The sequence below is a fragment of the Eretmochelys imbricata genome, chromosome 6 (assembly GCF_965152235.1).
Source record: "Eretmochelys imbricata isolate rEreImb1 chromosome 6, rEreImb1.hap1, whole genome shotgun sequence".
Taxonomy (NCBI): Eukaryota; Metazoa; Chordata; order Testudines; family Cheloniidae; genus Eretmochelys; species Eretmochelys imbricata.
The window spans coordinates 87,598,233-87,623,130 of record NC_135577.1 but is presented as its reverse complement, the minus strand read 5'-3'; the positions used below and the strand labels follow the sequence as shown (position 1 = coordinate 87,623,130).

The 24,898-nt window shown below is 43.1% G+C and overlaps 1 protein-coding gene across 1 annotated transcript; it reads left to right on the top strand.

The window, feature by feature from the left end:
* The first annotated feature begins 22,783 nt into the window (after positions 1-22,783).
* On the top strand, positions 22,784-24,434 carry NKX2-8 (NK2 homeobox 8). The gene is made up of 2 exons (XM_077820333.1): positions 22,784-22,946; positions 23,902-24,434. The coding sequence occupies exons 1-2, from the start codon at positions 22,784-22,786 to the stop codon at positions 24,432-24,434; spliced, it is 696 nt and encodes a 231-aa protein (XP_077676459.1).
* The last annotated feature ends 464 nt before the right edge of the window (positions 24,435-24,898 follow it).

Sequence of the window (24,898 nt, the reverse complement as noted above, 5' to 3'; positions counted from 1 at the left end):
AAAGCATGTGTGATCAGAGAAAGATACACATTTCTCCAGTGTTCACACAGAGGGCAATAAACTTATGGAGGGTTTTGTTGCTACATGATAGGAACTTGTTTTTACATATCTCTATGAGGAGATACCCAGTGACAAAATTCAAGATGAGTTTGTGGAGGAAATAGCCATACTGTGCATATCTGAGCAATTTGTTCTTGGGCCAGAACTATGTTTACTAGAGCTGGTGAAAACTTGGAATTTCCATCCTGTGGAAATTCTGACATTTTAAAATTCCCTTGTATCTTAAATCAGAGCAAAAAGTCAAAATAGCAGAATTTCCCTTCAAACAAAATTTCTGAAAAAAATTGTTTCAGAAATAGTGAAACGACCTTATCAAAGGGCTTCATTTTGACTTTATCACTTCAACTATTCTATCCTATTCAAGTTGAAATCATAAAATAGCAATGAAGCACTTTGACCTCATTGTAATGAAATGTTTCAATAACTTTTCATTGAAAATTTCAACAGGATCAATACGTTCCAGTGAAATGTTTCTATTTTGTTGAATCAGCTTTTTCCAACAGAAACTAGTTCCACTGGAAATTGTCCAAACAGCTCTAATTTTTACAGAAAGAAGTACAGTATTCATAGCTGGCCAGAATGAGTCTGCTCTGGTTCAGGGGACTACAGACCATGTCCAACAGTTAATTAATTAGCAGTGCAATCCCCAGCTCAGCTCTTATGTTTGTGGCAGACAAAATAGGGTACATTTTTTACATCCGGGTGGCAGTGTTAATCTCAGTACCTAATGCCACCAGTGTGAAAAGTCAGGCCATTTCAATCAAGCATGCTGCAGTCCTCACTCCAGCAGTGAACTAGATATGTTACGGTTCACTGATTATGGCCATTGGCCTCGCCTTGTTCATAAACCTCTTTGCTACACTGACATTTGCACTCCTGGAGGAGAGCCGCATTTCACTGAACTGCTACTAGATTGTGGGTCAGCTGTGGTCAGTGTGACTCTGCTTACCTGCAATGTTTTCAGGCAGTACCGTTTAGAGATCCTAGATGATATTTAGAGCTGTGAAAATAGTGCAAAAATATTCTGTAAATAGTGGCAAGGTTTAGCAAATACATTAGTTGTTGAATAATATGTAACCATTACTAGAAATTATCTAACTAGCAGGTGGATAGAAAGTACACAAGTTGTTGAGCCCCAAGTCGTATCGATCGTTTGCATTTGCGATGAGTTAACACTACACAGTACAGATGAGATAAGTGGCTGATGGTTTCTGTTGAGCTTCAGGTTTGTTCAGTATGTTCCAAACCCTTCTGCCAGGTGGATTCAGCAGCAACAAGGGCTAGGATCAACTCCTAGGGGTTGCTCTTAACAATACAAAACAGAACTAACACAAGCCCACACCCAGTAATCTGGGGACGCTAAACACCACCTGTGGATGCCTCTAAGAGGCAATACTTCCCTGCTCGCAAACACTGAGTCTGTGTATAATAAAAGAAAAAACTTTTATTTAAAGGGAAAGGGAACCAAGCATTAATCTGGGAAAATACCACAAAAGTGTGTAACCATAAGCAAACACCGCTCCACAGTGCATTGGGCGGTGTCCTTTGCCTCAGTTTCCCACCTTGCAGTGTGAAAGCCTGACGAATGTCTGTTTACTATGCCACTCCCCTTTCCCTCCACTGCATTCCACTCAGAGTTGGTTGTCCTTAATCCCTGAAGAGCCAGAGGCTGTTATCGCTGCTACTGCTTAATACCACTTCTGCAATGCCACATAGTCCAGCTCTTAGTGATTGCCCTGGGTAGCGGGGAACCTCTGTGCAGCCGCCTCTTCATTGTCCTTCACTACAGCATCGTCCCCATGCAGGTCTAGGGCTAAGCTCATCAGGGATTTCAGCTCTAGTGAAACAAGGACTCTCAATTGAGTCCAAGGGCAGCGCCAGTCTCTTCCTGGTGGTGGGAGGGCTGAGCTGGGCCTTTCTTAGCCCCCCCCCCCCCACGAGTCCCACCCCTGCTCCTCCTCTCTCCCCCCACCCCAAGGTCCCACCCCCTGACCACATCAGAGGCCGGAAGCCAGAGCTGGGCAGTGCACACTGCTGGCTGCTCACTGGGGGATCTGGCTCAGGGGGTGGCAGAGCCCATGGGGGATGGGGCCCAGGTAGGTCATGCCACTGTGGGGAGTCCCAGACCTTCCACCTGCCGTGGGCAGCACACAGCTAGCAGCTGCTGCTCTCTCAGCTCTGCCTTCAGAACTGGGCTGCCAGAGAGCAACAGCTGCCCTGGGGGAGGCGGGTCTTCAAGAGGGTGATACCGCAAACTTTGGGGTGGCTATAGCCCATACAAGCCCCCGCCCCAGCACCCCCTCTGATTGAGTGTAATCAGCTCTGTCTTTAAACTATGGAGAGAGGAGGGTAAGATGGTTTCTAGGACTCTTTAGTCAGAATCCACACCAGCAGGTAGGAACACCTGTCCCCATCCCCCTAGCATCATCAGTGGGATTGGGCATTGCTACCCCCTGCTCAGTGAATGAGGTTCAGTTTAGGGTGACCCACTCAGTCAGGGCATGCTAAGTACAGTTCTGCTGCCCTTTACTCATATAATAAGGATAAGAACATTTCACTCTCCCTGCATTCATTACTAAAGTGAATTTTAATCTAGCACCAACCAAAATTGATCGCTTTGGCAAAGTAGGTCTGCCTGCTAAACACCAAGGCAGAGTAGATGCGTCTTTGAAATAGTCTGCTCCTGATGTCGTTTTGCCCAGTGCGTCACTAGATGTTAGGGAGAGATCATTCAGACCCTGCTTACGCTCATCAGTTGATCAAAACAAAGGCTCAGAGATCTATCTTGGTAGCCAGGCATAGCTTCACAGGTGGAGAGTGCAATAAAATCCTGTGTGATTTGCCAGATTCATGCCAGGGAGTTTGGAGATGAGGGTGAGAGGATATTGATGCTCTACAGCTAATGCCAAGGCACACAGATAGTTCTGGTCTTCTGCAGGTCCCCCACAATTCACAAGATTCAGTGAGAAGCTGTTGGGTCTGGAGGTGTAACCATGACTTGTTCTATGTACAGACAAACCCTGTGTCCCCGATTGAATGATTACTGATGGTCTCTGAAACAGGAAGTGGGTGGAATAAAGGGTTGGCAGGCCCTGATTTGCAGATCTGGATTCATGACACTGCCTACTGGTTCCTCCAGCTGACTCTAGGAGAAGTATTGGACTCCAGAAGGAGTTGAATTCTTTGCTAGATAGTGTTACAGTGTTGTAGGGCTTTAAAAGGAAAATAAGTGAAAAACTGGGGCGATCTTTCCAGCTCCAAGAAGGACTTAAAAGGACTCTGTGTGGTGACAAAAAAGATTAAGATGCTTTAAAACTACAAATTTTTAGAATAACATTTCTCTATAATTGTCTTTATTTACACAGTTACTAAACATTTCAATAGATTCTCATAAAAAAAAGCAATGTAACTAATGCTAAGATTAGTGCACAAGTCATTCAAAACAAAGAAATGCAATTAAGGTGAAAAATATGCTCTGGGTCTTGGACTATCTAGGTCCCACTTGCTTGCTTTCTTCCTGTTTTGTACAGAACTTAATTTCAGTGCCCATGCCAGATAGACAACCCTGGAAAATGTAGCACTTGCCTTATCCTCAGAACAAATACAGTACCGTTCAGTGGCACTGCAATCTTCCCTCCACTGACTGATAACATGCCCAAGTGACGTGAAGTGACTGTCTCTGTACGTGAGAGGATGAGCTGTTTACATGGCCCACTCCTTCTTTGAGTTCTCTGCTGAGGCTTCCAGTAAAAGGTTCTAATCAGTGGCAAATATGCTGGTGACTCTTGTGATGTCATGTTCAGTTCAGAGAGAAATGGACTGTTACCATCAGCTCATTCCACATAGACTCCCACAACAGCCATGAGATAGTAATGCCTTTGAATCACTATCAGTCTGGGCTGGATTTGAACCAGTGACCCCTGGGTCAAAAGCACAGTATTCCGTTAACAGTGCTGTACATCTTCTAATACCTCATCATAGATTTCCTAGGACTAGACTGTAGCTGGCCCCTATGTAGGTGTGATAGGGCAGGTGAGGGTTCAAGCAACTTCCCTCCTTTCCTCATCCCACGTCCCCAGGACCAGCCACAATCATAATCCACACGTTTTCTTGAATGCAGGCACTTCTCTTTGCTAGCATACATTGGGGAGACTAGTTACCTCAAAGGTAACTCACTGTGCATTGCTTATGTAGAAGCCCATATCCTGTAATCCCTGAAGGCCTAGATGAGGCATCATTCCTCCCAGTGCCCCAACATATAGTTTTAGGCACCTTGGAGGATCTAGGCTTAGCTACTCTTGGTTTCCCATTGTGAGGTAGGTGCCTAGCTTTTAGTATCTCATTATCTCAAATAGGGCTGGACAGAATATGAATTCCCTTCTTGCTATGCAACAATGTACATCTACACAACACTTCCCAAACATTGGCTGGGCGCCTATATACCAAAAGGGGTTTCTAGTGGAAATCCTGCAACTGGAGATAGGCAGGTTCAATGGGCCAAGTTAAAGGGAAACATCGGACATACTTCTTTAAAAAAAAAAAATGGATAGAGCCCTATTAGAAGCAGATATCTGATAGCTCAGTCACTGAATATCTCTGTTGCCCCAAGGTCTTTTAATCTGAACCTGCCTGAAACAATCTTTACTGTTGATGCTGTACTAAACAACCTGCAAAAATACGAGGCCTGATTCTCATTTACACAAAGGCCCCTGTCATAAATATAAAGGGAAGGGTAAACCCCTTTGAAATCCCTCCTGGCCAGGGGAAAGCTCCTCTCACCTGTAAAGGGTTAAGAAGCTAAAGGTAACCTCGCTGGCACCTGACCAAAATGACCAATGAGGAGACAAGATACTTTCAAAAGCTGGGAGGAGGGAGAGAAACAAAGGGTCTGTGGGTCTGTCTATATTCTGTCTTGGCCAGGGATAGACCAGGAATGGAGTCTTAGAACTTTTAGTAAGTAATCTAGCTAGGTATGTGTTAGATTATGATTTCTTTAAATGGCTGAGAAAAGAATTGTGCTGAATAGAATAACTATTTCTGTCTGTGTATCTTTTTTGTAACTTAAGGTTTTGCCTAGAGGGGTTCTCTATGTTTTTGAATCTAATTACCCTGTAAGATATCTACCATCCTGATTTTACAGGGGGGGATTTCTTTATTTCTATTTGCTTCTATTTTTATTAAAAGTCTTCTTGTAAGAAAACTGAATGCTTTTTCATTGTTCTCAGATCCAAGGGTTTGGGTCTGTGGTCACCTATGCAAATTGGTGAGGCTTTTTATCCAACATTTCCCAGGAAACGGGGGATGCAAGTGTTGGGAGGATTGTTCATTGTTCTTAAGATCCAAGGGTCTGGGTCTGTAGTCACCTAGGCAAATTGGTGAGGCTTTTTACCAAACCTTGTCCAGGGAGTGGGGTGCAAGGTTTTGGGAAGTATTTTGGGGGGAAAGATGCGTCCAAACAGCTCTTCCCCAGTAACCAGTATTAGTTTGGTGGTGGTAGCGGCCAATCCAAGGACAAAGGGTGGAATATTTTGTACTTTGGGGAAGTTTTGACCTAAGCTGGTAAAGATAAGCTTAGGAGGTTTTTCATGCAGGTCCCCACATCTGTACCCTAGAGTTCAGAGTGGGGGAGGAACCTTGACAGCCCCCCTCTCTGGCAGTAAAGGAGCCTTAGAGTGGATGTAAATGTAATTTGCTCCGGCAGTATATAGAGGCCTTAGCAGGTTTGGCAACTCTCACAATTTTATCACGAGTCTAGCAATATTGGATGTTTTTCTTAATGCCCCGGTTCCTGGAATCATGAGGATATTTAAGAATGTCAGTTTTTGTTTTTTAAAAAGATTAAGTTTCTAGCCTTTATGTTTGCAGAGGGAAACCTTGTAAACATGACACAAGCATACCCTAAAGGTTCAAAAATCAGGGAGTGAATAAAAAGAACCCAAAATGTATTTTAAAAAAAATATGTGTTTTTTAAGCCAATCTCATGATGATGGGAGGGGAAGAAGGGGTGAGTTCATGACTTTTGAAAGCCAGGATAGCAGGACTGCTTTAGTGTAAATCAGACATGCAGCATCTGTTGATAGAACTTACAATTTCTTGTGCTTGTATCAGGCACGTATCATAGAACCATTGCCACTTTTCACAAATTTACGTTTATTGTGGCCAACATTTTCAAACCTGAGTGCTGAAAGTTAGGCTCCTAAATCCAGAGGTAAGCCCCTAAATAATAGTTAGATACTTAATGATGGATATCAGAACCTAACTTGAGGTACCCAGGTTTGAAAATGTTGGCCCAAAGCCACACCAGTTAGCAGCCCTGTATAAGTAAAGGCAATGATAAGGGTTGTATATTGTTTCCAATATAAACCCCATGGTTGCAAAGATGTATAACTCCTCCATAACCATAGATGTTGACAGGTAGTATTAAACTACTCTGTATAGAAATGTTGGGCTTTACATTTTTCTTAATAGGTTAGATAGTGACTCAGACTATACACTCAGGCAAGGGAATAGGCAGTTGCGTCCAGGAATATACAAATTAGTGGGTCTATTTGCCCACTTACTGCCTTCCTGGAAAAGGATGGGAAATAGCTGGCACCTTGGGTCCATCCCCCTCTGCCTGCTGGCATGGGGCTTGTTACCTATTGCTGGCATCATTTAGAGCAGTGGTTTTCAACCTATGGACTACGGACCCCTGGGGTCCAGAGACTATGTCTAAGATTTCCAAAGGGGTCTGCACTTCCATTAGAAATATTTTAGGGTTGCAAATGAAAAAAGGTTGAAACCCACTGGTTTAGAGGTAAATTATTACCAGCAAGGAGGGAGCGGAGAAGGAATTGTGTCTCACGTGTGTCAATGAGGCTCAATGCCTCCGGCTGCTACATGTAGATTGGTGCCTGAAATCACAATCTAGCACAGTCTTTACCAGATAAACAGTGCTCCTCTTTAAAAAAAAAAAAAAGATGAATTTACATGATAAAACAGCTCTTTCTGTGCAACTATGATTATGAAGAATGAGTAAATGATATGCCATTTTTTGCCTAAATGCCTGTTGGCAAATCTTACATATTTATACACTAGACCCGTGGTTCCCAAACTTGTTCTGCCACTTGTGCAGGGAAAGCCCCTGGCGGCCAGGCCGGTTTGTTTACCTGCCGCGTCCACAGGTTCAGCCGATCATGGCTCCCACTGGCTGCGATTCGCTGCTCCAGGCCAATGGGAGCGGCTGGAAGCGGCGGCCACTACGTCCCTCAGCCCGCGCCGCTTCCAGCAGCTCCCATTGGCCTGGAGCAGTGAACTGCGGCCAGTGGGAGCCATGATTGGCTGAACCTGCGGACACGGCAGGTAAACAAACCCGCCGGCCTGGCAGGGGCTTTCCCCGCACAAGCGGCGGAACAAGTTTGGGAACCACTGCTCTAGACGATAACAGGTCTAAACAGGCTCTGATGATCTGTGGTGCCAATTCTCATATAGTACTTTCAGATAATGTTAAGGACTAATTTATGCAGAGAAAGAAAGGAAATTCAGAGTTCTGGATGAAAACTGATTTTAACTCAACCCATCTAGGTACTGTAAGATTCTTATTCCATGCCACATTACCAGGCCTGATTCTCCACTGCATTATCCCAATTTTATGCTGGTATAACTCCATTAGTTTATTGGTATCACCTGATTCTCCACTCAGTTGCATCAGTTTCTTATGTGCCAGAGTTCTAATACCTAGGCACAATGGAGTGAGATTCTGCTTTAACTCTTTACTTTCTTAGCATGTAATCTGTTCTCCTTACAAAATCTGAATATGGTCAGAGAGGTTTAATACAACATTTATTTTTATAGCAATATTTTTGAAGCAATTGTCTTCCAACTAGCAATTGCCCATTTAGCACATTTTTGTAAATTCATTTGTTGAAGATTTCCCTCATGTGTGCACGCTGAATACATTGTTAACCTTGTTGAGCAGTTAGACAGTTACACAGCACATCTTTGTCAAGAGCTGAAAGCCTTCTTTCTCTGTGGATGTTCTGTAAACTTGGTGTGGGAAATGGTAAAGAAAGGAATAAAAATTTAGAGCCAAATCCTCAGGTAGTGTAAATCTGTGTATTTCATTGAAGACAATGGGATCTATGCCAATTTACAACAGTTGTGGGTCTGTCCTTAACTTGAAAACCCCCCTATCATTCAATATTCATTTTCTTCCACAGGATTATCTAAGTCTTTCTTCACTCTTATTTTTTGCTGCTACTCTTTTTTCCTCTTAAAAAAAGAAGGCAGTAAGTTTATGTAAAAGAATATGAGATCAGGATGACTATTTGTCAATATAATATCTTATAATAAAATGTATTAGTGATCTTACTGGCACATGATTGTACATACTTACATTGGATAACATTCACTAAAAATCCTAGGCCTGATTCACCGCTGTTATCCTCAATTTACACTAATGTAGCTTCATTGATTTCAACAGAGTTGTACCAAGTTTAAAACCAAAGCCGTGATGAGACAGACCCTCTTTTTCTTAGGGGAGGTACCTAAAATGTAACTCTGCAATTCACATGCTAATAATAGGTGACTTCTGGATCTCTACGGAGATTAGAAGAACAAGTGAAGTGGGGCTGTAATGGTGTCACACAAGTGAAAATGTAAAAAGTGCTTGTGAGGGTCAAAAAGAGGCAGCCAGAGCTAGAACTGAACTGCTCCATGCACATACATTAATTAAGTGAAATAAAAGCTTTTCCTGAATGCTAGGAAAACACCGGGATCAGCGCAGCGCAGGGCAGGTTGCAAAAGCCGCTGTTGACACAAAAGAAAGACAGAGGATGTTGTGGTTGCAGCTGCGATACAGCTGCCGCATACAAACAAATTAAAACCCTCTGAGGGCCAAAAAGCACAATCAACGGTGACATAAATTAAGCGAATAAACATTTTTTCTCAGCAGTCCAAGGACACTTGTTCAGAGTTTGGAAAAGCATGCGAGGATTTCCCAGCTGCACAAAGAGTCTTTACATGCCAAAGAAGCTTAAGATCCAGGTTTGTCTGTTAAAACAGCATATGCTCACTCTCCTGATGACTAGGTATAAATGTGATGTTTTCCCTCTGTTGTTACCCATATTTTAAGGCTTCTGCTCACACACACAGGTCCACGTGGACACTCTTGCTATTGGTGTCAAGACAACAGAAGCTGCACGCATTAACTGTTAAAGGAACTGTTGCACTGTGTATGGATGTGCCAACATAGTTTGCAAATGGTACTGTATTAATAGAGCAGCTAGGATTTGTTATGAGGAGGTTTGATCATGTGAAACCCGCCAACCCATCCCACCCCAGTCGCACTGGGTTGCCGAGAAAGTTTTGCATTACTTATAAGGCGCTTATGCTGATTTACAAAACCATTCACAAGCAGGGCCCAAGTTACCTTTCTGAGTTAGTAACTCTTTCCTCTTCTGGTTAGCTGGGGTCAACTGATACAGGTCTCTGTGCATCTTCAATACCAAAATGTGTCACTTTGGGTGGTCGCTCTTTCAGCTATTGTGCACGTGGAGCTCATTGCCTATTGACATCAGCAATGTCACTACCTTCCCTGGATTTAAAGTCTAAACTCAGGACACATTAGTTTTCATTGGCCATTAGCTGGTTGCAAATTATTATGAATTTTGAAGGATGAACTGGTTTTTCTTTTAAATTTTTATCATGGCCGTGGAGTGTTTTGAAATGCGTCTGCATGATAAGGCATTCGGAATTGTGGGTTTTTTTCCCCTTTCATTTCATTTTTGTTTTCCATTTACAAATACAGTCAGCCAAAGATACAGCAACACAGAATATACAGTGGAATTATTCAAGTACAGATAGACTATTTTCTCCCTAATGTAAAAATGTTGTAGACCTAAAAGCAGGAAGGCTCTACAAGGCAACCCTTTTGAGAAATACATAAAATAAAATGAAACAGTTACTGTTTTAAAACAAGCATAAAATATTTAACCAATTGAAATAGCTATCAGTCCACCCTATACAGGACATTTAACCTTCTTTAGCACTAAATCAAAACACGGGAACTTTAGTTTATCAGAAAACAGCCTATTCATAAGAGAGGAGTTAGCATTTAAAATAATTAATTATTGCTCTTTTATTATTATTCATTGAGTGCTGCAGGCATGCTTGGTGTGGTACTAGACACAGAAGATGACACAGTCCCTGCCTGTAGGAGGTTACCTGTACTGTTTATCAACAGATTGGTTACCGATTGACAGAAGAAGAGAAAAATTCCATTTTAGAAAGACAACTGCAATGAACCAAATCTAACAATAGGAAAGTGTTTAATATCCCTCTGCTAGAACAAATTCTGTCAGACAAAAATGATTCCAAAAAGGTCAATCATTAAAAGGCATACAAAAATAAATAAGAGTCATAGTAAGAGAACATTACCACAGGGAAACATTCGCGCTCTCACTGGGAAATACTCTCAATAAATGCCTCCGTCACCTCAGCTTTCATTTAGCAACAGAAGGCCCCCCAAGAATGTTTTGTTTTATTCTAGTGGAAATGAGTCAGATGCTGTTCCTCATTCATGTCATTGTGTAAAGGCATCGCAATATGATACATGAGATCATGGAACTGTTCTCATATTAATCCAGTAAACAAGATGGAAGGCATGAATGGATGAGCCTAACCCTGGCTTTCACGACTTTTGGAGTATAAGTGAAAACCTTCATAGACTGCATTATTACAGCAAGTATGTTAACTTGGTATTAAGAGAAGAAACTATAGGATTTTTTAAGTGGGTAGCAACTGCGCTATGAAGTGCAAAGAGATTATTAGTGAGAAGATGGGAAGAGATGAGAATTACAAGGACGGGTATTTGAATTTAGCAGGGATGGCAGCATACAAAACAATTAGCTAGAAGACAACTCAGCTGAGTTTAGAGCTATATGGGATGAGCTTGCCAAATTCCTAAAGAATACAGCTGATGTGCTAGGACACTAATTTACTGAATTCAGTACACAGTGTGGCAAAGGAAGGGAGGGGAAGGATAAATAACCATTTATTTGCTTTTAATTGTTACATGTGTTTTCTTCCCACTCCTCCTCTTTCTATCCAATCAGTTTTATTTATTTATTTAGGTCTGATCAAGAAGTCAATCGATGGCTTGCCATTTATGTCAACATGGGAAGGGTCAGGCCTAAATTCTGGGATTGTTTTACACTTCCAAAGATCAAAATTCAGCCTGTGTTGCCCACTTGCTCCTTCCCAGTGAAGCTAGTGAGATGGCACAACTGTGAGTCAATGCAGAATGTACTCCAAAGTTCAAAAATAAAGAGACTGCTTGAGAAAATATTGTAGTGAGTCCAGGCATGAATGTTAACCTATCACAGATTAGTTCACGTGTTAATCAGCGGAACAATTTTGTCCTGATCTGTAATTGGGGATAGACTTGTAGTGAAGTGCAATTGTCAGGCCTATAGGAGAGAAATTGACTTTTCATGTCCTGTGTATTTCTATATGTTATCACAAATTCTAATAAAGCGTTATTTAAAAATCACACACTTTTTGTATTTTATTTCCTTTTTTAATTGTTTACTTCTTGACAGAAAGCTATATGAGAAACGTCAGTCATCCTTGGATCACCTAGAGGGACACGTTTAGAATTGCTACATAATATTATATCCAGGGGTACCCAGGTATCGAACACCACAGAGTAGCCTTTAATTTTAAAAGTGCATATGGAAAATATTACTGCACATGTGTCATAGCTTTTCTGCATTAGAAACCATGGCCATTTAAATTGCCTTTAAAAATAAACAAAGGCATTAGACTCAAATCCTTCTCCCAGTGAAGTCAAAGGCAAACCTCCAATTGACTCCAATGGTGCAGGATCAGGTCTTTAGTCCATTATGAACCACTTGTCCACTCAAATGTGATTTTAATACTTACTTAGCATTTTTGCAGCATTTTATATAGAGCACTGTCCAAACATTAACTAATGAGTCCGCACGGCACCCAGAGAGGTAGGCAGGTTAGTATATTTATCTCTATTTCATAGGCAGGGAAACAGAGCCAGGAAAGTAGCATGAGTTGTTCAAGGCTACACAGTGAGTTAGTGACACAGAGCCAAAATTAGAACTTAGGCCTGCCTGCCTCTCAACCCTGCGCCTCTGAATTCTGCAGCTTTGCCTTTTGGCAGTGAGGCTGTGTTTCAATAACTCAAACACCAACAACATTTGAAATGAAAACTTTCAGGCTGTTTGCACTCTTGCCATTTAGAAAGTAACTGAATAGACTGGCTTTGAAATGGTTAAAACAAATAAATCTAAATATTCTCTCCTTACTCATACTAGGGATGAACATTGTAACATTTCAACTCACAAAATATGTAATGGACAGAGTGCCCAGCCTTTGACTATAACACCACTAAAGAGGAGGTCTCCTCTAGTTTTGTTTTGACTGGTCTGTTTATAATACAGAAAAACTTGTACTAGGCCTGTAAAATTGTTCCTTACATCCTTTTATTGACTAAGGAGCAGGGTTGAGCCCACAGTCAGTAGCAGTAAAATTTGTTCAACACCTGATGTTTCCACAAGAAAGTGACCAAAATGAAGATTTAAATTTTAAAAGTTTGGGGGCGGAAGGTGGATGGAAGCAAAAATGTGTAGGGATAGAAGAGGAGAAAAGAGAGGCACAGGGTTTCTATGGGGAGATCTGAGATACAGAAAGAGGAAAGGAAGATGAAGCACTTACTATGAAATAAACCTTTTAAATTATGCAATATGTTAAATTGTATACCCCAAACATATATGCATAAATTAGGGCTGCTATTTGGTCAGGGTCATTTATTACTTCTTAGTTTTAGAATAAAATTAAATATAAAAATACACTACAGTAAATACTCAGCACCCATCTCAGCAACTTGAATTTCTAAGAACAAAACAAGAATGGCAAAAATAGAGTTGAGTCCAAACCACAAAACTGAGATGCCTATTTTGAACTCTGCAGCTGTAGAGGATCATTTGGACACAGGGTTTTGCTTTCTCTCAGCTATAGTCAAAAGTAAAAAGGAGAGCTTTGTGGTTTAGATGTTTGTTTCTGCTGTAACCTCCCTACAAACAGTAATAGCTTGAGTGGCATTTCTTTGCACAGTTAAGGATGCTGTTATTTATCACGGAGACTTCTGAGAATAACTTTTGCGGGTAGAATCCCGCTGATGTCAGTGGTGTTACTTCTAATTTACTCCAGTGAAAATCACAGCAGAATCAGGCCCAGTGATTGCAACAAACCCCTGATCTTTGTGAAAACATCTTTTCAGCTACAGTCTCAGAATCAAATCTTCCAACTGGGGAAAAAATTTTTAGGCTCACCAAACACCTCGTTCCCTAGTTTTTAACCTAGCAGCAATTAATACCTTTGTACTGCCTAGTAAATTATACGATAATGTAGAAAGGTTCTTGAATGTTTAGCCATGTCCTATGGCTCAATGTCCTGATGGAAATGAATTCTGAGTAATTTGAGAACCTTGAGATCAAAGCTTGGCTTATCCTTTAGAACACAGCAGCAGGCATTGTGCACGCAGCATGTGCAAAATATTATCAGAACTAAAGAGCAGGATTCTGTGTTAGTAAAAAATCTGTGAAATAAAAATTAGAGGAGAAAAAAATCGAACATATGTGTCCTGCTCAGAAGCTCCAAGTACAGCTATATACACAGTGGAGTCTTTTATACTGAAGTTCTACTTTTCATAGAAAAACTTTGCCCCAAACAGAGGTTCCCTGTCAGAAATGAATCACAGAATTAGACCTGAAATTTGCATGATGCAATCCATTAAACAGTCGAGGGCAGGGGGGGAGAGATTCATTCTACTTTAGCATAAAGTGGAGTTTCACTCCTCCCAAATTCACTGTAAGTGGCCTCCAATGTAATTTGTAGCACAACAGGAAAAAGAGTAAATGTCAGTTCACTAGCAAATAATTGGCTTCTAAAATCTTCATAACAAAATTAAGTAAGAGATTTGGTTCTGTTTGCCTTTCTTGAATTGTGCACAGTCTTCATGGATTTCATTCAGCTTTTGTAATTTTATGAGTCTTGCATTATTTGGTGTTTTCCCGAATGCCCCAGCTCCCAGAGTCATTGATTACATGAAAAAAGAACAGGAGTACTTGTGGCACCTTAGAGACTAACACATTTATTAGAGCTGCTGCAAAACCAATTGATTACATGAGAATCTCATGTTTCATTTTGCAAATAAGCAAAATGGGGTTGCAGAGAAAAGCTTAAAAATGTAAATCCCAAAAGCTCAAAAAAATCCAGAAAGCAAATCAAAAGAACCCAAAATGTATCATTTTGAAAACTTGGGTTTCTACTGCTTTCTTCCAAGACACAATACTACATTTTCAGAAAGAAACTCTTAATGAAACTATCCCAGTAGAGGCCAAACCCTGAAGCCCTTCCTCAGGTTTAACCCTTCCTCAGTCCTTCCTTAGACAGAAAATAAGAGCTCTTCACTTTCTGAACAGCTCTACATTTTTCAGGCATGGAGTGAGAGTTCACTGGGTTTTGCCCTTGTACACCAGGCAACCTTTGACCATGCTCTTCTGGAGCAACAGAGGCTGGAGTCATTGTGGCAGAAGCAGGTACAGCTGGTCTGATTCTTCTCATGTGTTCCTTAGCCTTTTGGGGCTCCCCTGCTGGAGGAGGTGAATGCCCCCAACCCCTTCCAAGACATGCTCTTTCTGGGGTGATCAGTGCTACCAGCTGAGCTCGTGGTTAACTTTTATACTCCGGGATTGCTAGCTCAGCATTAAGCTGCCACTTGTTTGGGAACATTGGGGGGGGTGGGGAAAGGGTCCCTGCATACTCATGTTGCAACAGCTTTCATTTGGATTTATATCTCATCTTGCCCTTGATATCCTGTGCCCTTCATTTAGAATCAGATCTGGAACTCTACGTACAGTCAGGCAAATGGACTCTAAGCACAGACTAAAGGGATTGGGTTGTGGGCGCAGGGGGGAGTGGGAGGGGGGTTTGGGATGCTGATAGAATATTTATTCCAGGCCATGGTAGTGGAGCCATTCTGCAGCTGCCACTGCAGCCTCAGGACTACAATAGTTCCCATGGCTGCTGTGCCCCACTCACTCAAGGAACGCTGTTGACCATATAGTGTAAGATCCATCCACCATCATGCCCTGGATGCTGAGGCAAAGGGTCCCAGTGGAGCAGAGCATGAGGGGTTGTGCATCCCCTGCTCATGTCCTCACAATCTCCTTCTCCTTCTCCACAGAGGAGGCAGGGCAGGGAGGATTTGTCCCTTTGTACATTCCTTGCTTTCTTGAGTTCAGTTTGCAAAATCATTCCTCCTCGTCAATTACACAGACTCAGCAGAAAGCAAATGAAAAACCCAATCCTGCAGTCCTCGTTCATGCAAGAGAAGTCTCATTGATTTCCATGCAGAATCAGGTTCTACAACAGAAACTTGTGGGTTACAGAGCAAATGTGAGCCCAGAGACAAACCAGCTGTCTACATATAGTCTTCATCTGATTTGTTCCCCAGGTGACCAGCAGCCCCAGTAGAAGGCCTTTAAATATGGCATGGATGTTGGAGATAAAAGTAAAAGAAATTTAGAGCCTTTATAATTCACCATTATAGGAAGAAACCTTTGTCTTCAGGTTTGGCTTTTTGATTTTTTTTTTTGTATTGTGTTAAATTCAACAAGCGTGTGTGTGTGTGTGTGTGTGTGTAGATCATTTTTAAAATAGAAAATGAAAATAAAGGAGAAACATAAAGAGGAAAGAGATAAACCTACTAAGGGAATGGGGGAAACTACAATAAAATACCATTATTCCTCTGGGAGGAAAAGAGATAGCAAATAGAAGGCAAATACAATACACACTGGATATAAATGGCATCCTTCTGACATAGTATAATATACACTACAAAACAGCATCCTTATCACAAAACACTCCACAGAGAATATCAATCATAAGACAAAGAGAGATGGATGAGTTTAAGGTAAGATTGAAAGACAGGAAGTGAGTTAGGCTCTAAGAGAGAAAGTGAGTTAAGAGATAGCAGAAGTAGGAAAGTTACCTGAAATGAGGGAGATTCACAGAATGAGGACAACAAAGTGGAATATAATTTGATTTCATACAGCACCTGTCATGCTGAAGGGGTGATATCTGGCTCCCTTTAAGTCAATGACAAAATTCCCATTGACTTCAATTCCCATTGACTTCAATGGGCCAGGATTTCACCCAAGGTTTCCTAAGCACTGTAATAAGAGTTGAACAGTGGTAATAAATGGACTGTATGAGCAAAGGGAACAGCCAATACACACTCAATAATATATCATATACAGCTTTGAACATTAAAATCTGGCACAGCACAAGAGAAAGGATGGGTTATAATTAAGGTTCTGACCAGAGAGTCAAAAGATCTTTGTTCATTTTCTGTTTCTGCTCCAGACCTCCTTCATGATATTAAGCAAGTCATAACTTCTCTATGCCCCAGCTCTCCAGTTGCCAAATGTGGTAATAATTTTTATTTTCTCCTACTTTTTTCTTATCTACTTAAGCTGTAAATTCTTTGGGGCCGAGACTGTCCCTTGATATGTATATGTGCAATACCTAGAACAATGGGACCATGACCTCAATTGTTGTCTATAGACACTGCCATGACACAAATAAATGAAACAAATTAATGTAGTAATACTAAAGAGAATATGGGGTCCAAGTACACATTTCTGGCTCTGAGAATACTAGCCATGGGACCTTTAACTCGCTCCTGGAGAGCAATCAGAAGGGAGCAAGAACCTTGGATTATCATCTCAGCCCAATGAGGTCACCTCTGGCAGTGTCGCGCTCCCAAATACTGCACTGCATTCACAGATTTCAAGGCCAGAAGGGACCATTGTGAAAGTCTAGTCTGACACTCAGTATATCACAGGCCATAGGTCTTCCCTGGAAAAAAAAATCCTAGTGCATGTCTCTTAGAAATAGGAGTGCACCACTGAGAGGGAACCTCATAAAGTTAGATTCTCTCAGTCCAGATGCCTAACCAAACTTTCTCTAAAGTACGCCAGTGTATTTGATCTGTAAAATTGACTGAGAACCTTACAAGAAGAGTGTTTCTTGTCATATTTCCAGTCCTGCCCGTTGCTGTCTGAGCCAGGGCTGCGCCAGAATGTCATAATGAACAACGTGAATATTTCAGCCAGAACCAAAATAACATTTCTTTTTTAGTTCGAGGCGGAGACACAACTAACTACTTGAGAGCAAATGGTCAGTTCAGCATCCCAGATGCATTGATTTACTCGGCCCGCTTTGCAATACTCCACTGAGCAAAATAAATGGCTTCTTTCAAAAAAGTAAAGCATCCCATATTTTCTCAGGTGGTATGAATAATTTTTAACATGGCCTCGGAAGATTGCAAGTTAGGTGCGTGGTCACGCCCAGTGCTACTGACTTGCCACTAAAACAGAGAAGAAAAGTGTGTGTGTGTGAGAGAGAGAGTACATAAATAGCACGTTCTCTCTAGCTTTTTTTAGCCGTGGAGGCGGCACCTGATCCTGCACTAAAACGCCTGGGGAAATCAACGGGGATTGACTGAATGCAGCATAGACCCCTCTGAGCTCTCACAGCAAAAGCTTTACAGGACAAAGGGCGTTTCCCTTCGCCAGCATGGCTTCGGTTTTTGGGGAAATCATCATCGTTCGCCTTCCAAAACTGCATATCTTTATTTTTATTGGCGGATCGGTTTTCCGCAAGCTATTTCATTTGAAGCCGGAGTAAAAATGGCTTCGAACAAATTGGCAGCTCTGGATCGAATTCACTACAAGGACTAGATCACGTTCCCTCTTTTCCAATACAGTATGAAGGAAGAGTATAGCACAGTTGTAAGACACCGGTTTACCCGCAATCATTTTAAAATCCAGAATGCACCCTTCGCGAGGAAATTCCCCTCAGTCTAATACAGACGCCAGTAGCTGGGGTAGGGTGCAAAACTTTCACGTAGTTGGGACACATTCCTAATGGGATTTTCTGTGGATGTTCCTAAATCTTCTCAGACTGCATCAAGCAGTAATTACTTAAAAAGAGCTCCATGCTTAAGCAAAGGAAGCTTCTCAGACCCACAGGAAAACCATATTCTTGGAATAAATGAGCAGTGGAAATAAGAATAAACAACACAAATAAACATCGCCGCAGGCGACATTATTGAAATTGAATTATGTGCAGGAAAATTCACGATGATACCAAGTGGATTGCATATTTGTAAGTGAAATGACTGCTCAGACAACTCAACATGCAAAATAGCTTTTTCATGGAGCTTTTTCATGAGAGAGGAGTTGAGGAATTCATTCAAACTGTAACCTTTAAATTTTGGGACTGATGCTGCTCCTATTGGAGTCAATGAAATGTAGCCATTGATTTTAATGACAGCAGGATCGGGCTCTTTACCTGGACACCATGAAATGAATTAGACATCGATTCTGCAAAGAATGTATGTGTTTTTATGTACACGTACACAGAGCGTGTAAACACACATAGACGTGATACTGTCTGTATATAGTGTGTGCGTACGTGCCTAGAGAAATAGAAATCCTATGTTTGTATTATAATGTGATACGATTATATAGTATTTTCTGTAGATATGAGGCATACAAAATGTATAGCGTTATGCAAGTTGCAGTTACAGAGACCTGGGAATTGGTAGTGTAACTTTACAGATAAGTGTCTTTAAACTCAATATTAGGAGTATTACGCACTGTTCAACCTGCGTCTCTTCTTGCAAAACGTCCCACCTGATTCTGAAAGTGACTATTCGATCCAAGGTTTCAGGGTAGCAGGGGTGTTAGTCTGTATCCGCAAAAAGAACAGGAGGACTTGTGGCACCTTAGAGACTAACCAATGTATTTGAGCATGAGCTTTCGAAGTGAGCTGTAGCTCAGGAAAGCTTATGCTCAAATAAATGTGTTACTCTCTAAGGTGCCACAAGTCCTCCTTTTCTTTATTCGATACAATACATCTTTATCAAAGAGTTTGATCTCGCCATTTGCCAAATGCCCACCGATTAGCAGGGTTGTTTCAGGGAACCGACACCTGCAGACGTTAAGAACTTCTAAATGGATATGTATCTCGGTGGTTTAAACGCTCATAAAAAAGTATTCCAGCTGAACGTGGAGCTCTGAGATAGGAGACATTAAAACTAAGGGAGAGAGAGACACAGAATTTAAAATGTATCCAAGTAGATCCCAATCAAAACAAGCCACAGCACACTTGAGGTTATTACATTTTCCTTTGAAACCAAATATTCCGAAGAGATAACAATAGGTAGGTATATTAGACGGTTCAGCGGTTATAAGGGGACCGTTTCTTGTGCTATTTGAGAAAAACTCTCAGAGTAAGAGCAAATATTTGATGCTGAAGAGCTCTTAAGTCTTGAAGAGTACCATTTACTTATTTCTACACAGCAGCGTGGGCTCAGGATGTTAAATAGATTAAAAGGCTAAGAGAGGTCACTGAAGTAGAGACTTTCTTTCTCTCACTCTGACTTTTTTCCCTTACAAAGTTTTTTACACTTTCTTTAGAGGGTGCTTGGCAAACTTCATTTCAGAGCCACCTTGACTACAGTATAAATTTGTGCCTCTGTGAACTCCAAAAAACCCCAGCGCAGTAAGAATATGTTTGCATACGAGATACGAATAAGTAACTTTTCGGTGTCTTTTATTTGGGGGGGCCTTTACAACTCCAATTCAACGTATTGCCTCACTTCATTGGGACTAGCACCACTGGTTGCCTCTGTATGGCCCCAGGGCCCGACATATTAAATATGCTTTTGTTATAATCTCATTGCTTTGTTTGCAGAGGGATCTGAATCCATTACAAACTACCAGTAAGCTGTTATCAGTCATAGCTCGGGAGCGCCACAATACAATACACATTATACTATACATACCTTGTCGAGTGCAGTTTATGGATCTCCGCTGGGATTAAAATGATTAGGAGATACAGGGCCACCTATCCCTGAATGAGTCGTTGCATGGAGGGAAAGCAAGGCATTTCAATTTAATCTCATTTAAAAAGACATAACTAATAAATTTGTATGGACTAGGCTGCAGTAGACGGAAAGCAGAGTCGATAGTGGTTCAAATCCCATTGAACCCTATTGAAAACCATGACAACAAGAAACAAGCTCCGATTTATCCCGGAGAGTTAAAGAACATTGTGAGGAGGCGTCAATCACCTATTATTCCAGATCTGAACAAATGCAAAATCTTGACTGGAACAAATGCTTCCAACAGGTCCAGGACATAGGGCTACATTTCCCCTTTGTTCACAGGCTAGCAGTTGGCATGTATTTGTGTTCCCCTCGGTCCGACCACCCAGGACGTTTGGGAGGCTGATCTTGGAACAGGGAAGATAACTACTGTCACCAGGCACGCTTGATAGGTGGCTCCAATAATCATGGCCTGGGAATCTTTTATATGGAGCCTGTCCAGTCTCCAAGAAATATGCAGGAAGTTGGCCAAAGGGAGCGGTGGGCCCTGTTCATCTAGCCCACAAATCTGTCAGATATAAATCTGTCTCCTTCCCTTGCCATTATCGCTCTGTTTACATTTTCCCTATCAAGTGCAACTGCTTCCAGAAGCCATACCCAGAGCAGTGGGGCGGGGGGGCGGGGGGTTAATATCATGGGTACTGGTGCATTTGTTTGGTGTGTATACAGGCCCATTTGAAACGTTACAAGCGAGAGATTAAACTAGTATGTAAATATGACCGTGTATGTTTCAGAGGCATAACCCGGAACACACTTTTTAACCCATCTGGCCGTTTTGTTTGTACTTTTGACGCGGTCCAAAGGAAAGGAGCGCTGCTTGGGAAAGCGAGGTGCCGCCTGGCCCGTAAAGGGCTCCCGTTGCCTCTGTTTACCAGGAGCCAGACTTGCACGTTTATTTCTATAGGGCTCCCCGTCCTGGGTGCGACACCAGCTCCAGCGGATGGGGCTCGCTTGGAGATAAGCTCGCCCTCGCCAGGGAGAGCGGTTTGTGACTCACATCCGCGTGGGATTGCTCTGGCTGGGCTGCGAGCCACCATCACTTGGTTTGAGGAGATGGAAATACGGGGAATAATCCCACCGATTTAAACTAGAAGCACCGGGGTTGACCCCAACTGGTGAACATCGATTATTTATGGCTCGATCATGCAGTTCAAGGCCGACAGTCTCAGGCCTATAATATTGCTGTTTAACGTATGAAAAGCTGAGCGGGCCTCTTTTTTGACCCTCAAGTCTCTATCAAAATACCAGTTTGCACGAATTAGACGACGCCCACTGGCTTCACTGGGACCCGCTGAGGGGACGTACCTGTGAAAAGGCTACATTGAATGGACATGTGGAAAGGCTACATTTGCTTCCTACCCTGAAGCCTTCTCAAGGCCTGGCACATTGAAGTCGATTGAAAACACCCTTGATGACTTCAGCCTGGCAGGGTGGAGGCCAGAGAAAATTCCCAAGGCACCAAGTTTCAGAGTAGCAGCCCTGTTAGTCTGTATTCACAAAAAGAAAAGAGGGACTTGAGACACCTTAGAGACTAACCAATTTATTTGAGCATGAGCTTTTGTGAGCTACAGTCCACTTCATCGGATGCATTCCAAGGTACCAAGAGTGGGACACACAAGAAGAAAGTCGAGCTGGCGGATGCAACCGCTGCGTTTTAGTGCCTCGCCCTGCCGCACAGTGCGGAACAGACCTGCTTCGGAGCCAGCGTTTGCTCCTGCGCTTGTTTGGCCCCGTCCCTTTTACACTGTGTCCATCTGCGACAAACCACCCCCACTCTGCGCCTGCTCGCTTCCCTCGCTTCCCCAGCGGCAGGCGGTTCGGTCCCTGCAGCGCCTGGCTTGAGAGAGCAGACCTCGTAGCACTGCATCCTCACATGGTGCTAAACATAGCGCATCGCTTTCGGAACTGGCTATTTCTCGGGAAAGGTTTTGCCCCCCACCCCCCCGGTTTACACGAGCCCCTGGGAAAGCAGGAGCAGCCAGCCAAATCGATCCCTGAAGGGAGTGAAGCCCTTTCCTGGAGCGAACCCCTTTTTCGAGTGGAAACAAACGGCTGGAGGTGTGAAACAGCCCCCAGTGGCTTAGCAAAGCTGCCAGGGGCCTGGGGGCTAGCTGCATGGGCTGCGGTGAGGGAGCCCAATGAAGGCCAGGAATAAAACCAATAATGAATGAACTCCTGCCTGGGGTGGGGGCGGGCGGGGGGCTGGCCAAGCTCTGGGGATGTTCCTGCGCGTAGCAGGGACGGTGGTGGCGTTGGTGGTGGATGGAGGGGGGCGGTTGTTGGTCGCCACATACCACCCAAGATGTTATTCACTGCTAACAATTACCATTATCTGTCCCCACTTTGGGCTAATCAGACAGAATATGTAATGATGAAGCCCGTTTCCTGCTGCTGTCTTTGGGAGGTAACGGGTTATTCTCTCGGCGGGGTTACACCTACTCCCATTAGAGCTTTAGCACTTGACTAATTCAGGTACTTAGCATCCCCCAGACAGGGACGGTCTGAAAGCGGGCAGTGTTTGCAGCGGCGAGGACTGTTTATATAAACAGGACACCTCTGTAAACGACACTAATATTCGGGCTTCGGCTGGGATGGAGCCAGCATCCCCTTGAGTCCGCAGGTTCCCGAGTAGCTTGGCGCAGTTATTTCCTAGCTCCGAGGGAGTCTGTGGCAAAGGCGACCGACCCTACAATGGCCACAGCTGGCAGGATCAGTTTTACGGTGAGGAGCATTTTGGATTTACCGGAGCAGGATGCTAACAACATCAAGCAGGGCTCTGATCGCCACCCGTCAGAGAAGTACGCCAGCTCGCCGTACGGGGAATGGATCGAAAGCGACAGAAACCATTATCTGTGTGAGTATGAAATAAACAGGACATCGCAAGCGTAAAATACCTTTTTATCGGGGCCAATCCAACACTCCGCAGGAGCCAGTCTGGACTTCTTGGAGAACAGTGGTTGAATTGCGGCAATAAAACAGCAGGAAAATACTGACAACACGCTTAAGGGCATATAGGTATAGTTAATGAGATCTGAAGATATATCGGTCTACCTGTACGCATATATATGTATGTAAATGCTCACATATATACACACCATAAGCTTTAAAGGTTATCAGAATTGTCCTTCTTTCCTTGCTGCAATTCTATATGTAGTGGAGGGGTTCCAAATCTAATAATACACGTGCTCCAATTTTCCATCTGAACCCATGTACAAAATAGAAACAGTATGTAGCCTAATAGGATCCGAGTGTGTAGAAACACGCATCTACACAAGTATCCGTGTATTTATTATTAAGCTGTAACTTTTATAGATTGTGTAAGGTCTGTGCATGTATCATAAAAAAATAACGTATCACCCCGAACCATGCTTCGGAGCTGCAGAAGAAAAGAGATACAGGAACAGCAGTTATTGAAAGAAACATGATAGCTGTTACAATAACCGTACGGCATACCGATATACAGATTATATGAACCTCTGCAGGGTTTACATATTGTACATACTGTATACAGAGATTCGATCTTGCACACGGTACAGCTATGGCACGTGGAAACGCAAAACAATCCGATTTTTTCGGTTTAATTTGTTCCCAAATCGGGATTTTAGATAGAATCTCCTGATTCCTATCAGAATTCTTTCGGGCTTTTAAACAATGGTGACTTTCACTGTTCTAATCAGAATGACCCAAGAGCACCTTGCTCACACCAGCATCCCTTCCCCATCTTATCTGTGGGGCTACAGGTACCGGATCCTGCTGGTGGCGGCTACTTGCTCTCCCTCTAACCCTGCCACTGTTGTTGCTGTCCCCAGCTTCCGATGAGAGCGGTCCAGAAACGAGTTTACCCGATTCCACCCAAAGATCGCACCCGCCCCACGGCTCGGAAGCCGAGAAAAAGAAAAAGAGGCGAGTGCTCTTCTCCAAAGCACAGACGCTGGAGCTGGAGAGGCGGTTCCGGCAGCAGAGGTACCTCTCGGCGCCGGAACGGGAGCAGTTGGCCCATTTGCTCAGCCTGACCCCCACCCAAGTCAAGATCTGGTTCCAGAACCACAGGTACAAAATGAAAAGGGCTAAAACGGAGGGGTCCTGCAGCACCGAACTCCCCCAGCCCCCTCTGCTCAGGAGAGTCGTGGTGCCGGTGCTGGTCAGGGATGGCAAGCCGTGCCAGAGCTGTACCCCCAGCCCGGGAGCGGCGGCGGCGCAGGACAAGCTGGGCTGCAACACACAAACTGCGTTCGCAATCCAAGGCTACCAAACCTTCCAGCCCAGCTCCGCCGCGGCCCTGAGCCTCTTCCCGGCCTACCAGCACTTAGCACACCCTGCCATCGTCTCCTGGAACTGGTGATGCTGCCTAACCTTCCTGAGCTAAACTGAGGGGGGTGGGGCGAGGGGATCAAGAATCAAGCCAATTTCGTTGCCCCAAGCTCCTAAATCAAGATTCTGGGATGAAACTGCAGGTGGATCCGCAAGGGAGGCGAATCCACATCAGTGTGGACTGGTATTTGGGACGCAACCTAGGGCTGTTTTGTTTTCTTAAAGCACGTTGTGAGCATGGCTAGCCAGGGATGTGTTTTGTTTTCCTTTCGGGGCATCCGTTTTAGAGGGTGGAGGAGAAAGGGATAATATTTGTAAATCCTATGCGACTCCTGTTGCCATGCGAAAAGCTATGTGTAAAATAAATACAAACAATAGTGGTTTGTACCTAAAATAGTTTATTTTGAAATAGATTATTCTTCCAGTGACTAATAAACCGATTTTGGGGGGCAAATAAAATCCGCCAGGACAAGTGTCTTTTTGAACATTCGCTCT